We start from the raw sequence: 14,773 nt of genomic DNA on the forward strand, positions 1-14,773 counted from the left end.
AAATTAGGCTTTGGTTATTTCCCAATAACATTAGAACTAATTGAGATAGAGTAAAACTAATTACATTTTTGAAAACAGGAGGAAGAAATACATATACACACCCAATTTCGTTATTATATCTCTAAAAATAAAAATTTTCATTTTAAGACCAGTGTCTCCCCTTAAAGGGAAGCTGAAGCGGTTTTCAAATTGCATGAAATTCGATGGTTGGAAAGAAGGGGTATTGTTAATCATGTGTGTCAATATTTGTTCCAATTTTGTTGATAAGAAAAACAGAAATCGCTTGTTATAACCGCGATGCCCTCGTCGCTGCCGGGAGCGGCGGAGGCGGGGCATTGAAACTGGGGAACAGGCGGCTGTGACGTCAATTTGGGAATGCTGACTGGCCGCGCGTTTTACACGCTTGCATCGCTACGTCCCACGCTTTAGGAATCTACGGATCAGTGCAGTCTGCTGCTGGTGCCATTTGTTTTCTCCAGCTGTATCATTCTGTGTTGAAGGTTCCGCGTGTTCAAAGATCCCATGAGGTCAACCAGCAGATACGCAGCTGTTGCGCAATCCACGCTGTTCGACGCCCTCCGACTAGTGAGCCTTTGCTCAGTTGTAAAGTAAATGTCATTCAATGTTCGAAAATTGTTGTCTTGTGTCATTAGAAAACAAGCATTCCTGTGAGAACGTGGAGCAACTGGTGGCTATCTATCCGGCTTTCCATTGTGCGATCTTTGGTGGTCCAGGCGACGTGGTGCTTTATAGCCTCCCAGAGGATAAGACATTTTCGGCGCTGTGGGCCTCTGTCATGAAAAGGAAAAAAAAGAAAAATCTTGCCTTTGGAGTCAGCTGTGTTTTTCACTGATGATTTGCATGCCGATGACTATAATCGAATCTTGGCAGCGATTGCGGCCATTTGGCATTTCAATTAAATCAGTGCAACTGAAGTCCACGGCTGTTCTGTCATTGTTCCCACACCTAATTAAGTTAATACCACTGCTCCACAGCTGCTTCACTGGTGTTACACTTAACCGAGAATACCGAATTAAAACGCAATTCGCGGCTCACTGTTGTTACACAGCTCGCCGGCTTTCTCAGCTATGTCAACAGTTAGCAATTAGGTACAGCAAATGAAATGAATATGATTGGTAGAATGAAGCTGCATTTGCATTAGTCATTTATAATGCAGTGTCTGGTCAGCAACAACGCGCTCAAGTATCGTCCGAACGCAGCACTGCCTCCACATGCCTCGCAGGCCGCGCCTTCCGCAAGCTGTTTGTGGATTTCTTGTGCTAGCATCAAGAAAACGTGCTCAATTTTATTATTGTCCTAAATAATAAGCGCAGGGACAACAGAATGTCAAAAATTAACCTTATTTAGGCTCGCTGACCCGTACCGAAATGCTGGTACAGTCGAACCCGGTTATATCGAACCCGGATATATCGAATTTTGGTTATATCGAACTCACGGAATATCCCCTTGAAAATCTCATGTAAAAGTATAGGAAAGCCGCGTCATATATCGAACTCAATTTCACCGGTCGTTTGATATATCGAACTCCGCACCACGCACTGGAAAGTGTGCCTTCCCTAAAGATGATCGCATCACCCTTGGCCGTTTGCCACGTGACGTTTTCAAGCCACGCGCGGAAGGAATGAGGGGACAGTTCGCGACGGCTGGTCTGGGCAGCGCCACGCCCATTCCCCAAAGGTGCGCGCGCATCTGCAGTTATCCTTTCCCGCGCGCCAGTACATGACGTTTGCAAGCCATGTGCGTGGGTGTGCCCATTCTTTTGCCGAGCTATCTCTTTCCTTCAGCACGCACTTACGCATGCGTCAAGCCAGCTAATCGCGCCCGTTTTCAGACAGACATCGGACGCTTTCTCCAGCATGTGTTGCGAACACTCTGCGCGCGGCGGCTGACGTGGCTATGGTGCCTGCGGATGTTAAGAAGCGGCAGATCTCTCCCTCTGTCTGTGTTTTCTTTTTGTTTCTTTGTTTTTTTTGCGAGAGTCATCTATTCTTATCGCTGTGCTGTACGCGGGGCGTAGCGTAAGATATAGCCGGCTGCGGACGTTGAAAAGTGGCAGGTTCTTTTTTTTCTTTTTTCTTTTTTTATCGGAGTCGTTTATCCTTGCACGTATGAATCAACGAAAGCATGTGGTCAGCTGCGATCATGACGCCCGCCCCAAGTGCGGCGTGATAAATGGAACCAGGCTTGTGCAATCAAGCCATCACGGGCACTCTGCCAAGTTCGCTCCCCGCCACCACAGGAGCTATCAAAAGATAAACAGATAAACGCGCCGCCCTGCGCCGTGACGTTATCGCTGCGCAGCATCTTGGCACGCTGCCCAGAAATGAGCTGTGGATGAGACAACCGAAACGGAGTGGCGCGCACCATCGACATGCAGCGAAAACACTCGCGATTTCTGCCGCGGCGACACAGAAAATTTGTTTTGAGCTGCCGCGGTGGCTCGAGCGGCGAGAGGGATGCAGTTCTAGCAAGTTGGAAAATTTTCGCTCTGTCGCTGCCGCTCGTGGCTGAGATCGCTCAATCGCTTGCATGTGAGCGAGCTGTTTTTTTTTTCTTTTTCCAAATTCTCGGGTTCAAAAGTGAAGGGTGGGTTCATTATGCGAGTGGGTTGATTATGCAACAAATACGGTATCGTTTTCTCGCATCGTAAGTGCCGTCAAAAGCCGATTTCTGTATATCGAATTATCGATATATCGAACTATTTCGCGATCCCCTTCGAGTTCGATATATCCGAGTTCGACTGTATAACAGCGATAGAGCAAGTTTCTTTTCACAGCTGTGGTCGCTAGTGCCGTCACTGCTCATCTGATCTTCTTGTACGTATACATTAGCTCATCTTCTGAGGCGGCGCTGTGATAAATGGTATCTTCATTTCATTGTGAGACAAAGTAATTTGCAGTAGGCAGTTCTACGAGTAGCTTGTTTACTATAGCGCTGCCCAATTTCCAAGCGTCGTCTGCTGTGGTGCCAATGCGAAACAAAATATAGGCCTAGCGACGACCAGGGAGTGCGCTCGTCCAGAGTGCTTGTCTGCCACGCTTGCTGCTGACACCATTCTGGTAAGCTCGCTTCATCCGGCGATGCGAACATGTCTGATTTCATGATGCGGTTAAGGGGGGACATGACTCTTAAAGCTATTTTTCTTACTTTTCGACCAAACTTGATAAAACTAGGTAGTCTGATTCAGTTTCTTGCGCTGATTTCAAATATGTAGCAATTTTTCCAATTGGCCATTTAGTTCAAAAGATAGATGAAATTAATTGTTCACAATTTGCAGAAACAATGAAAAAGTAACCACACTAAAAAAAATTCATATTGACACGAAAGCATAATGTATACAATGTTAGGAGCACTTCTTTGGTAAAACAAATATCAGCGATATTATAGCATTTCAAAGTTCACCATTCAAATGTGGGTGCCCTACTGTCTGATCTAGAGCAAAATTTTTTAAATGTAAATTGCAAAATCTGCTTCTAACATTGTGGGCTTTGCACTTTTAGCTACATGTCACAACAAACGTTATGGTTCTACCTCCATTGAAGGCAGAGATATCGCTTCTGCAAATAAGCAAGAAGTCAAGAATCGGTGTTTTGAGAAAAAAGAGATTGGCTACGTTTTAATAAAAAATGTAGAGAAAATATTGCAATATTTTGCAATGTAAGTGACTAGAAGGCACCAGGGATGTAGTCAGACTGACTATGGCCACCCAAATGGCGTTTTTTGAAAGCGTGCTGCAGATCCACAGTGGTCTTGCACTTGTTTGCAGATGCCACTGCTTGGCGGTGGTCTGTCACCATCTAAGAGTAGGGTGGTGTATCTCAGGTTGTGCCGTTGCAGTGATCTCTGAAGAGGGTGAGAGCAGCCTCAACTTCCATTTCACCATACTTCTTGGTGGGGCTTTTCTGGCATGCATGGGTCTCCTTCCAATTCTTGTATGCCGGGTCATCTTCTCTTGGGGCACGCTCGCAACCAGCGCAAAAATTACTCAGGACGACGTAATCGAGAACCACTCCTGTAAACAGCTCGATGACCGTGCCGACACCGATATGGGACGAGTGGCCGCGCGTCATCCAAGAACCACCGTATGACACAGCAATGTTTCCGGGATTCGCAACCTGCAACTCATCATATAGATCCCGGACCGATTGCGCGCACAGAGACGTTTGCTTCTCGGCAGCAAGAGCTGCCGCGGGCGCCAACTTCCTCTTCCCGTATCTTTGCTAAGTTTTGTTGTGGAGGCCATGGTGCGAAATGTTTATGGTCGCAAAAACGTCATTGAGTGCCGTTTGTCGATTCCAGGTGGCTTGCATCGCGCGCGCAGCAAAGACGTTCACAACGAACGGGTTGCACTTCTCTTTTTCGTTCACACAGGGCGAGCTCCACGTCGACACATCATCACCGCAGCATGCACACTCGATAATAATCTTTATGGCGAGGCCATATTCACGTTCACCTTTCCCTACCGTGACGCTACCGCCACACACCTTGCACTTCACAAATGACATCAACGCGTTCGTTGAGTCCAAACTGACGACAACGAAGCCCGTCTCGATGTCCGATGGCGCGGCCGCAACATCGTCAGCACGAGTGAAAAAATCCATCTTTCGTTTGGTGGCCGGTGTTGAAGAAAGAACTTCTAGCTTTTCTTGGGCTTCCATTTCTCTCTGCAACAACTCCGTACGCTGCAATATTTCGGTGTCGCGCCGAATGCGGCTGCTGTCCGGAATGCATTCACTCGTTGGCGATCCGGTTAGGCCTAAGTCCACTTCGGTACTATCCGCGGCTTCGTTATCACTTGCTGTTGGCGGCGGAGTATTCTTGATGCTGGCCGAAGGAACTGAGCGCTTCTTGAAGTTGTAGGTCAATCGTTTCTTCTTTTTGCCAAACTTGTCACTCGTGGCAAACTTCGGCGTTGCTTCCGACATCGTGCCGCACTCGTCGCAAACCTATGACTGAACCAGGAGAGATGCGTCGCCTGCGGAGGAGCAGACGACGGGAACTTTGCGCGGCCAATCACAGCGCGCTTGTGCTAACTTGACGAATAGAACCGCGCGTTGGGCGGTACACAAAGGTTGTATAAACGCGTTGTCGACTATGATTGCATCATATGCAATGCCTATTCCTTTTGTTGCTCCTGAGATGAGCTTTAGTGTGTAAAGGGCAGTTGTCCACTCAAGCAAATGTGCGGACTTTGCTTTCGCTGTCAACGTACTTGACAGTGTCTTTCATAGCGCAGTTTTTTTTGTTTTTGTTTTTGTTTTGTTTTTCAACTGCTGGGTGTTCGAACGCATACGATAAGAGTTAGATGTGTTTTACATTGTTCGAATAATGAATAACATTTTAGAATGATCTCTCAAGTCCCCTGACGCGACGCGCACGCAGTAACACCGCCGGCGCCGGCGTCGCATACCGAAACTTGACGTCATGATGGGTCCGGCCAATTACAGACAACAGTTGCATTTGCTTGGAAGGCGGTCCGGCTGGTGCTCATTTTCTTGTAAAAACAGCCATTTGTGCTCCTTTCTGCCTTTTTTAAGAATGATAGCCTTGTTCAGCGGACAAAAAACTATAAAATGCTGCACATAACTCATTTCCTGCGAAATACGTTTCAGCTTCCCTTTAAGAGGAAATTGTTCAGAATGGCTTCACTTCGCTTTGCAAGCCTTCTTGTGTCTCACAATGCCTTTGAAGCACTCTGAGGTAAGCTTAACGTAAACGTATAATTAAATATTGTGCCTGTTTTTTTTTTATATATATATATATAACTAGCCATGTCATTCACTTCAATTTGATTTTTATACGTTTAAGCTTGGGTATGATGCGAAACTTTGTGGCTGAATCGTCAAGCAGAACTGTCCTATGCAAACAATGACAGCGCTAGAGTCTGACATGTCCAACAACTATAGCAGCGTACAAAGTGACTGGCATTGTGGAAGCTGAGATGGAAATCCAAACCAAAGTAGACTCGGCTCAAGAGTTCGTGCAACAGTTCAATAGTCCCATTGCCACTATTGAAGTAGAATGATGGAAATTTTGGTGCAATGAGAGATTAGGCCCAGCCATGTGAGGTGGGATGTCGACCTGCGGAACAGAACAGAATCGAGCCAAAAGAACAAGAAGTGAAGCGCATGCGAGTAAGTACGCTGGCGGCTGCATTACGTAAGAGTACCTGGGTTGTGTCTCTTCTAAAGAATGAAAAACTTACTCTAGGCGCCTTAAAACGTTGCTCTTAGTAACTGAACGTCTCTTGTATGCGATGTTAACACAGCGAACATAAGAAAATCAACCAACCCATTTTCAACGGTATCCTCTGTCCCATTAAGAGTCTTCATTACATGTTTTATTTTGAGACAGTAGTGAAACGAACACTGTGCACACTTGTGTGAGCGATGGTCCCCCTTTCTTTAAATTATTTGCGATGCTGCATGGACAGTTTTATCATTCTAAAGGTGCTATAAGGCTTTTAAAGCAACAGTTTGCACCAGTGTGATTTCCCATCTGCTGCTGTGTTGCAGGCCATCCGAGAGCTGGTCAAGACTTCCAAACACCTCCAGGAAGAAATAGTCGCCAAAGAAAAGGTGACTGTCACTCTCCTAACTTATTGTAGTCTCACTGTGTGCTGTCAGCAACTAGTTGGGAGACTTGCTGTGGAAGCACTATTTCTTGCATTTTGGATTACCAGCACACATAAAAAGTATGCTAGGATTTTGGATTCATGGGTGTGGATTTGTTTGAAAGCCAGTGTGTCAAATAGAAATAGCTTTATTTTTCTAACTGAGCAACAGCGGATCTTTATCTTGCTTCAATTCAAGAAAGTAAATAATAACATTTCATATTTGTTCTGTCTCTTTATATGTTGACGTGACACGAAAGAATAGCTCCAAAATCACCTTCATTCGTTCCTCTAGCTGGAAGTGTTCAAGGACAAACAGCTGCAGTTTGTGGAATTCAGAACTTGTGTGTGTCACATCTTCTTGTTCCTTCTCTGTGCACTGTTTCTTTCTCTTTGTGTTTGTTTTGCATGTCATAGGTTGGTATTACAGATATGCTGCAGACCTTGGCAATCTTATACTGTTTCATTTAAAATTTTAAATAATTCTAATCAATTTCTAGTCTAAACTACCTAAATTATGCTAGGGTGTTTTGCACCTGCCTTGTTAGAGCACTAACTACGATTGTTCAAGGCCATTCATCTGTGCTTCACCACAGCTGCAAAGGGCACTCAGTTCTTCAGCTTGCTGCTGGCCAAACCGCGAGTGAACTCAGCCTCGTGGTCACGTGACCGCCGAGTGGGCCACGTGCTCCTCCTCCGCCTCGTCGCTTGTTCAATCCGGTGCACTCGCCACCACAGCAGTTACAGTATACATCAGCCTCTTAACCCTTTCCATTCCGCTGACGAGTATACTTGTCATTAGATTCTGTACCTATATACCCAGTGACAACAATAGTCGTCATGCGCAAAATTTGCTCACGCAGGGAACCAATGACGACTATGACTATGCTCATGCTATTGCATCTAGTTGTGGTTAGTTGTGGTTTGTCACACTGGATGGCCATACTTGTCCACGCTTTTCTATTTGTGTGTCACCTTTCGCCATATTCCCGCCTCTAACAGCAGCGCGTGAAAAATGGCTGCCCCTGTGCCGCACGTGAGTGAAAGCTCGCACAAAAGAAAGCATTGTGACGACTCCTCATCAGATTATGGCAGTTCTGTAGAGTTGTACTCGGATACGGAAAGTGACGTGTTGTCATTTGAGGACTCTGACGATTCTGTGGATAGACTGGAAAATCTCGCACCCTTGAGTGGTGCCCCATAGATTTATCAAATCCGTCTGCTGCGCAGCCACGTTTCCCTATCTCTCAAACGCCTGGGATAGCTGAAGGTCCACCTGACGCTGAAGATATAGTAGCGTGGTTTGAAATGTTTTTTGATGAGGAAAGCTTCAATAGAGTGCTTTTTCGCAGAATACCGGTGTCTTGCAGTGAAGCCTTCTTTAATCATTTTTTATGGAATTTGTGCAATAAAGAATCCCTACTGCATCGAAAGAATGGTGCCGTTTTACTCAGAATAAAAAGCTTTATGAAATTAGCTAAAACAAATTTCCGGTATATAGTCGTGCCTCGTTAATATGTACACTTTGGTTTCCGACCAAAACTGTCCATAAAGCGAGTCATCCATAATAACGAGTCATTAATAAAAACAAAAAGGATTTTATTGAAAAAAAAGAGAATTGTGATTAACGACTGCTTTTGTACATAACGGTGCGCACTGGACTCAAAATTTCACAGAACACCGGCAATTTTGAGTGCATTATCCTTGTCATTGTTGTCTTCGAAAAATTGTAGTGCAGTTTGAAGCAACTCGCTTACCATGACACCCGTGATGTTGGGCTTTGTGTTGGTCGAACTTTCATGCACGAACTCCTCACTGGCCGATGAATCAGCGTCTGATTCTCTACTCACTGTCACTTCCAAAATGGCCTCTTCACTGAGCAAAGTAGCCGCTAAGTAGCTGCTTGAGATTCTCCTGAGGCGAGGAAACAGCTGAGCTGTCGATACTAGTTCCTCACGGCTTGGATTGAATGAGATGGCTTTTGCCGCTTGTATTCACAGATTTCTTCGCGCCTGCGTTCAGCTCTATTCTTTTGCGTTTAACTTCTGCCATGCCAAAAGCCCGACTCAAGTTGAGGGTTACAGGCTCCTGACGCTGTGCACTTTTTTGCCTAGTTAACCTTTCTGCCTTTCCGTTCTTCTGATTCTTTCTTTTTTTGCCTTGTACTGTTTCTGTAAGGAAGCAAGGGAGTCAAGTTGGCAAGCTGCTATGCAGAGGGCTATCGAACATCCCATTTTCTTGGTGCCGTTTCTATGTGTTCCTATAAAACAAACACTGCAAGCTGAAGTACAGTTTAGAACGACGGCTAGCCCACTACGAAGAGTTCAGACCTTGTCAAGGCCGCATCGTTGACTCAAAGCGAAGCCGAAGTGTGCATAGTTTGGCAGTTCGGCAGCGCAACAGGGACGGAAACCAGGAGCATGAGAGGGAAGCGCGTCCAGGACGGGACGGCCGGTCCCGGTTGCGTGTTTGTACGTCGCCTTTCTTTTGTCGCTCTACTTTGTGAGTGTGTCTTAACTCTCACCGAAAAGCGTTAACGGCTTCATGGAACACACTTTGCGCTTTGGGAAAGAAAACTTCAGTTCCCACCGCCACTGTAGGCACTTGTCTTTCTTCCTTCATTTCTTTCTTACGCTTTTACCGGCCTCTCTGTTCACGTTCAGCGGAATTTATTGCAACCACATGTTGCTGTTTTCCCGACTGTGGCGGCACTTCCGCTGCACCCAGAAATCTCCTGGTTCCCCCCTTTCGGGGTCTTTCTTATGCTGACCCTCAGTTTGCTGTGTATGTTCTCCGCTCTTGCGCTCCCCCTCCCTTAGAACGGCGACACGCCCGCTTTGGTTCTTTGCAACCCCACAGGACTCGTTCAGGCATCCCGCCGTATCGGCTGTCGCGTAGGTTCGCGAGCGGCGCGCCCTTCTTTAACTTGCGTTCAGACTCCTCTGCTTTTTTTTCAAGCACTGTCCATATTAACAAGACAAAAATACATGGGCCTAAGTGGGGCGCATGCATTCTTCTTCTGTCCATTGTCCGGACAGAGAGTTTCCATATTAGCGAGGCATAAATACATTGAAAAGGTTTCGTCCCCAGAAAAACTGTCCACAATTTGGGTCGTCCATATTTACGGGGGTCATATTAACAGGGCACGATTGTATTTGGAACAATTTTCCTTCTTGTGCGCGGGAGGGAAAGGGTTAATTGGGGCTCACTTGTGCGGTGACTGATGTCTGCACTCTGTCGCAAGCATCAGGTTGAATCAGACAATCCTTCTGATGTCCAGTGTGAGGCCTACAGAGGTTATGCTCGTCGACTAGGGTCCGTGTTGAACCCCTCCAATTTTTTTTTGTCTCGTTTTCAGATCATTCGAAAACCCGCCTCAATTATTTCGAGGGGTTATGGCAAGCTTAAAATTGCCATGGTTCCACTGTAGCTGTGCATACATCGCTCAGTATTATTTAAAGCTTCCATCACATGTATGATAATGCAGATGAGTAGTGTCAAGTGCCATTAGTCATGAGAGAAACTGTGAGGGAACGAGAGGGACCTTTGAGAGGAGACAAGAGCACTGTAGTCTCTCATCTGTAGCTGTGGGGTGCATCTCTTTCGCAGGGCTCTGCCTCGAAGAAGGAGTTTTACAGCCGGAATCACCGCTGGACTGAGGGACTCATCTCTGCGGCCAAGGTCGTTGGCCTTGGGGCCAAGTTCCTAGTGTGAGTTGACCAACTTCGCTCAATTCTTGGGGGTTGGGGAGGAGGGGCGTAGCCTTCAGGCAGTAGTTACTGTATCTGTGCCATGTATGATTGGAAAGTGCCTTTTTCTTGCATGTTTGTACGGGTGCGGACAAAAGTAAACGGAGTATGCCGTTGTCATCTAACTAAGGATTACGAATATTCGAAATTTCGAATATGAATCTAATGTGTTTATTATTCGATTCATATTTGAAAAACTGGTGTTCGGGATTTCCGAATATTCGAAAATTATTGAATGCATTTAAACCTTCATGTAACGAATTCCTCGATATTACAAAGTTTTTCAATTCCCCAACGTCGCCCCCATTGAAGTGCGTGTATTCGAAAACTCCATGTAACGAGCATGTCTCAGCGGTTGACCTTGATTGTAACGAACTCGCGGGGCTAACTGTTTCTTAGCTAGGGCGGAATACTGGAAATTTGACAGAACCCTTCAAGTTTCAGGACGGTATAACACAAAATGTCATGAGAGGAGCGTCTACGATAGCAGCGAGCGACCGCAGTTCATATAACACGCTGTGTTTTAATGTCGACAGCACATCTACGTGGCAGCCACAGCAGCCTCCACTGCTTTCGCTTTTGGAATGTGGCGCTACAAGTTCATGCTTAAAAGCAGTGAAAAATAATAGAACAAAGAAGTAAGACACGGGGCAAGCTGTGTGTGTCCATTGCTACCATGCGGTTCCTTGCAGGCTCCCGCGTATCTTTAGTGGGAACAGTGGAGCGTGCCGTCGGCGCGAAGCAGAATCAGTTTCCTGGAGCAGAGGTGGCGGGCGAGTGGGAGCATGCATGAAGACGCAGGCACCTCCTCGGATTCTTGCTTGGCAGCGGCGCAAACCAAAGCGAACGCACGTGCTCTCCCCCAGACTGACTCCTCCTCTACCCGCTTTCCCCGCTCCCTCGGTGACGTGTCGCGAGCCGCGGCAGTGGAGGGAGGGTGCCCCCGTAGTTGATCGCAAAACGTTTCACTGCTTCTATAATTTTTAATAATTCTGATTTACTATAAACACTTTCAAGGTGGTCTCCCTTACAATCAATTCCTAATCTGGTTTTTCGATCTGCATTGGCCTTTTGGGTTTTCATGCGAAAACTACATCCAACAAAAACTTGAATGCATGAAAAGTCATGGACGTTTTGCAATTTCCTTATAACCAGGTTTAACTGTACAGCGAAAATTTTTGAATTCACCACAGTCTTCCCCACACTGCACGCTTTACCTCAACGCTTGACTGCACAGGCTATGCAGCAAAGCATCCTGGACGGAGCCTTTTGTGAAGAGAGCCGTCGTCACAGTGGGTGCAGTGTGGAGTGTTTTGGGTTGTGGTGGGTGGCTGCAGATGAATAGAGTGCTATGCAGTAAAAAGACGCAAGTGGTAGTTGTTCATCAAGATGTCTTGTGGGGCTCGTTGGTGCTGTATGCAAAACGGCACATCAATGAGGCGGAGGACAACACAGGGGGGCGTGTGCTTGTCATCTCCTTCTCTCTCTGTCCTCTGTGTTGTGCTCTCTTTTTTGTTTCTAGTCGAGCACTTGGTTTGCACAAGGAAAACCCATAAAATTGATTGTCTTATTGCTCCACAGTCTAGAGTGAGGTTCCTACTACTGCTTGGAGTGAATTAGCAGTACTAAGCACATCTTCTTGCATAGACAAAGGACATAAAATACACAGAAATGCACCTTGTCCGTTTGGGTGCAGTTGAGTGAAACCTTTTACCTGCTAAGCTATTAACAACATGATTGGAAAACCCTCGATTCTTTACATTACGGCATCAAAGTTTGGCACTTCCTTGGTTTCACTACTTTATAGTTGTCTGTTAATGGTATAGTATAAGCCATGCTCTGAGCTTACATTAAGCTTTGATCTCTGTTCAGATAGCGTTCTGCATTAATATAATTAGGAGTTCAGTGTGCTTAACCCTTTTACACACCGTGTACACATTTGTGTACAAAGAAACCTTTCAGCTTTTTATCAGAGTGTGCTTGACCTAGTAGAGATTTCTTTGTCTCAGGGGAATTTTGCATCCTTTTGTCGCAAATAATGTAGTTCCTTTCTTTTTTACGTCATAAGTGAACTCGGTTATTTCGTAAAGTAGGGAGTGGCTAGCCCATTATCCGTCGTTTTCAAGTAGACATACTTTGCCATTACTAGTAGCTAACATCTATATTATTTTATTGGAATTTCAAGCCTGAAGTGCACCTTCGAAATAGAAATTAAGTTCATGGTCCTTTTGGCGCTTAACTAATAAGTCACACAAATAATAATGTACTCCCTTAAGGTATTCTCATTAATTATGACACTGTACGTAAATTTATTAATCCTCTCATTAATTCAGCGTTCAAGGGACTGTCGTATTTACTACATGATTGTAAGTCGACCCCTTTTTTAAGATTTGAAAATCCGAGTGGGAGGGGGGGAATACAATCGAAATCAAAGCATGGCACTGCCAATAAGAACAAGGTAAAAAATGTATAGGAGAGGTTATTGCGAATTCATTCATTTGCTCTACTGCTCTAAGCGCAGTTTTCAAGAAGAATGTTTCAATCTTTTTTTACTGCGCAGCACAAACTGTACCAATGGGAGTGTCGATAGTTAATGGACGAGCTGCTATTCCAACCGCAAGTCGCTCGCTTTTTGCACATCTGTAGCGTCGGGTCATGTGACACGGCGGCACTTCCAGTGAGTGTCGATGTTTCATGGAACAGCTGATACCGATCATTCGTTGAGTTTGCACGTTTGTCCTGACGGCCGGCCACACGCTTCGTCACGTGCTGTCCATTCAGAAAAGTATTTGGCTGTCATTCACTGCACCATTGTGATGAAACATTGTGATGAAGTGGTGCACAGCGTGGGGAATTAGAAAATATTCGGTAATTTTCACATAGTACTAGAAAAATTACGAATTTGAGTTTTTTAAATATGAATGGTATTTAAAATTTCAAATGCTTGTTCACCCCTAGTTTCTTTATTTTGTGTCAAAGCTCTTCAGGGCCATGGAAAACACACTTCTGCTAGAAAATAGATTTTAGTAAATGAAGTCTGCGCATATATTGCTATAAGGTGCATATAAGTGCGGCTAAATGAATAGGCTTTCGCACACAGAAAACTTATGTGCATTTATCGAAATAATATTTTAAGAATCTCAAATCTAAAACTAGAAATACATAGAAAGAAAAGTTAGACATTCTTGATTACGGCAACCGAAAGGTAAAAAAAAAAAATCCAGAATACGCTAAACATCCTACTTTGTTTTATAACTTCTGGCAGGCTTATCTACAAATTTTTTTTTTTTCTTGGTTCCTTGCATGTGTGGCCACCACTTAGTTCTGTGCCCGGTGCTTATGCCACTTACGAAGTTTCGAAAAGCATTGAAACACAAATTTACTTTACCATTTACTGATAGAAAAGTAGTTAGACATGGATTTTTTTCTGTTCATAGCACAGCTTACAGTATTTTCTTTTATGGTCTTCTGTGGCTTGAAGAGTGGGTGCTTTGTAGAGGCTGGCGGGGAAGCGAGAGTTTGCTCGGCGTCATCATGATTGAGAAGCCAGCTTCTTTGTTTAGGCATATTTGTGTTTTTCCGAATACCTTGCACAGTTCAACCTCAATAACAAAGTCTGTAAAACATCGGAATATACCTCCTAGTGTGCAGAGAACCATTAAAGAAATATCACAGACCGTTCAGGCGAAATGCCTTCAATGGTAGTGAACGGGGACATTATGTGAATTAAGGGGGTGGTGTACCCATATAGTTTGGTGTTGCCATTATCATCACCTTTCTGGACTGTGAGTCGCCAATCATATCATAGTGCCGACTCGAACCCATGTTTGGCCATGCTGGTGTTTCTGCCTGATCTAGTGTAAGCTCTCCAGTGCGTGCTTCATTATGCGCCTCGCTCAACTTTTCAAGCTTGGGTTCGAACCCGACTGCTGGTGGCTGTGTTTGGATGGCGGTGAAATGAAGTCACATCCATGTGCTGTGTTAGTCATGTTGGGTGGAAGAAATTTCCGTAGTCCTCCACTATGGCCTCCCTCATAGCCAGAGTCACTTTGGGACGTTAACACCCTACACACCAAACGAAAGAAGCAAGCCTGAGGAAAAAAATTTTATTTCTGGCCAGCAACGAGATTTTGCTACATTGATACAATGTGATAAAGTTTTACTTGCGTTATACTGCAGCTTGATATAGATGGTGTTTTATTAATACAAAGTTGTGAAAAGTGAAGTCACTCTACTGCATCAAGGATTTCGTTGCATCGAATTTTCTTACATTGATATTTAACTGTATCATAAGAGAACTTCTTGTTGGGCTAGTTGGCGTCTATTCATTATAAATTAAAGGCGCTCTGTCCCATTCTTCTTTTCTTGTGTGTGTGCGCATGATTTTGGG

General features: G+C 45.0%; 1 protein-coding gene across 1 annotated transcript in view; it reads left to right on the forward strand.

Moving 5' to 3' along the window:
* The window catches only part of Hip1 (Huntingtin interacting protein 1), a 138,312-nt gene that overhangs the window by 106,831 nt on the left and 16,708 nt on the right, over nt 1-14,773 (forward strand). The window contains exons 25-26 of the mRNA XM_084597457.1: nt 6,537-6,599; nt 10,244-10,344. Of these exons, the coding sequence (XP_084453583.1) occupies nt 6,537-6,599; nt 10,244-10,344 (164 nt within the window). The remainder of the gene's footprint in view (nt 1-6,536; nt 6,600-10,243; nt 10,345-14,773) is intronic.

The sequence above is a fragment of the Amblyomma maculatum genome, chromosome 3 (genome assembly GCF_055883805.1).
Source record: "Amblyomma maculatum isolate TAMU_Amacu chromosome 3, ASM5588380v1, whole genome shotgun sequence".
Classification (NCBI taxonomy): Eukaryota; Metazoa; Arthropoda; class Arachnida; order Ixodida; family Ixodidae; genus Amblyomma; species Amblyomma maculatum.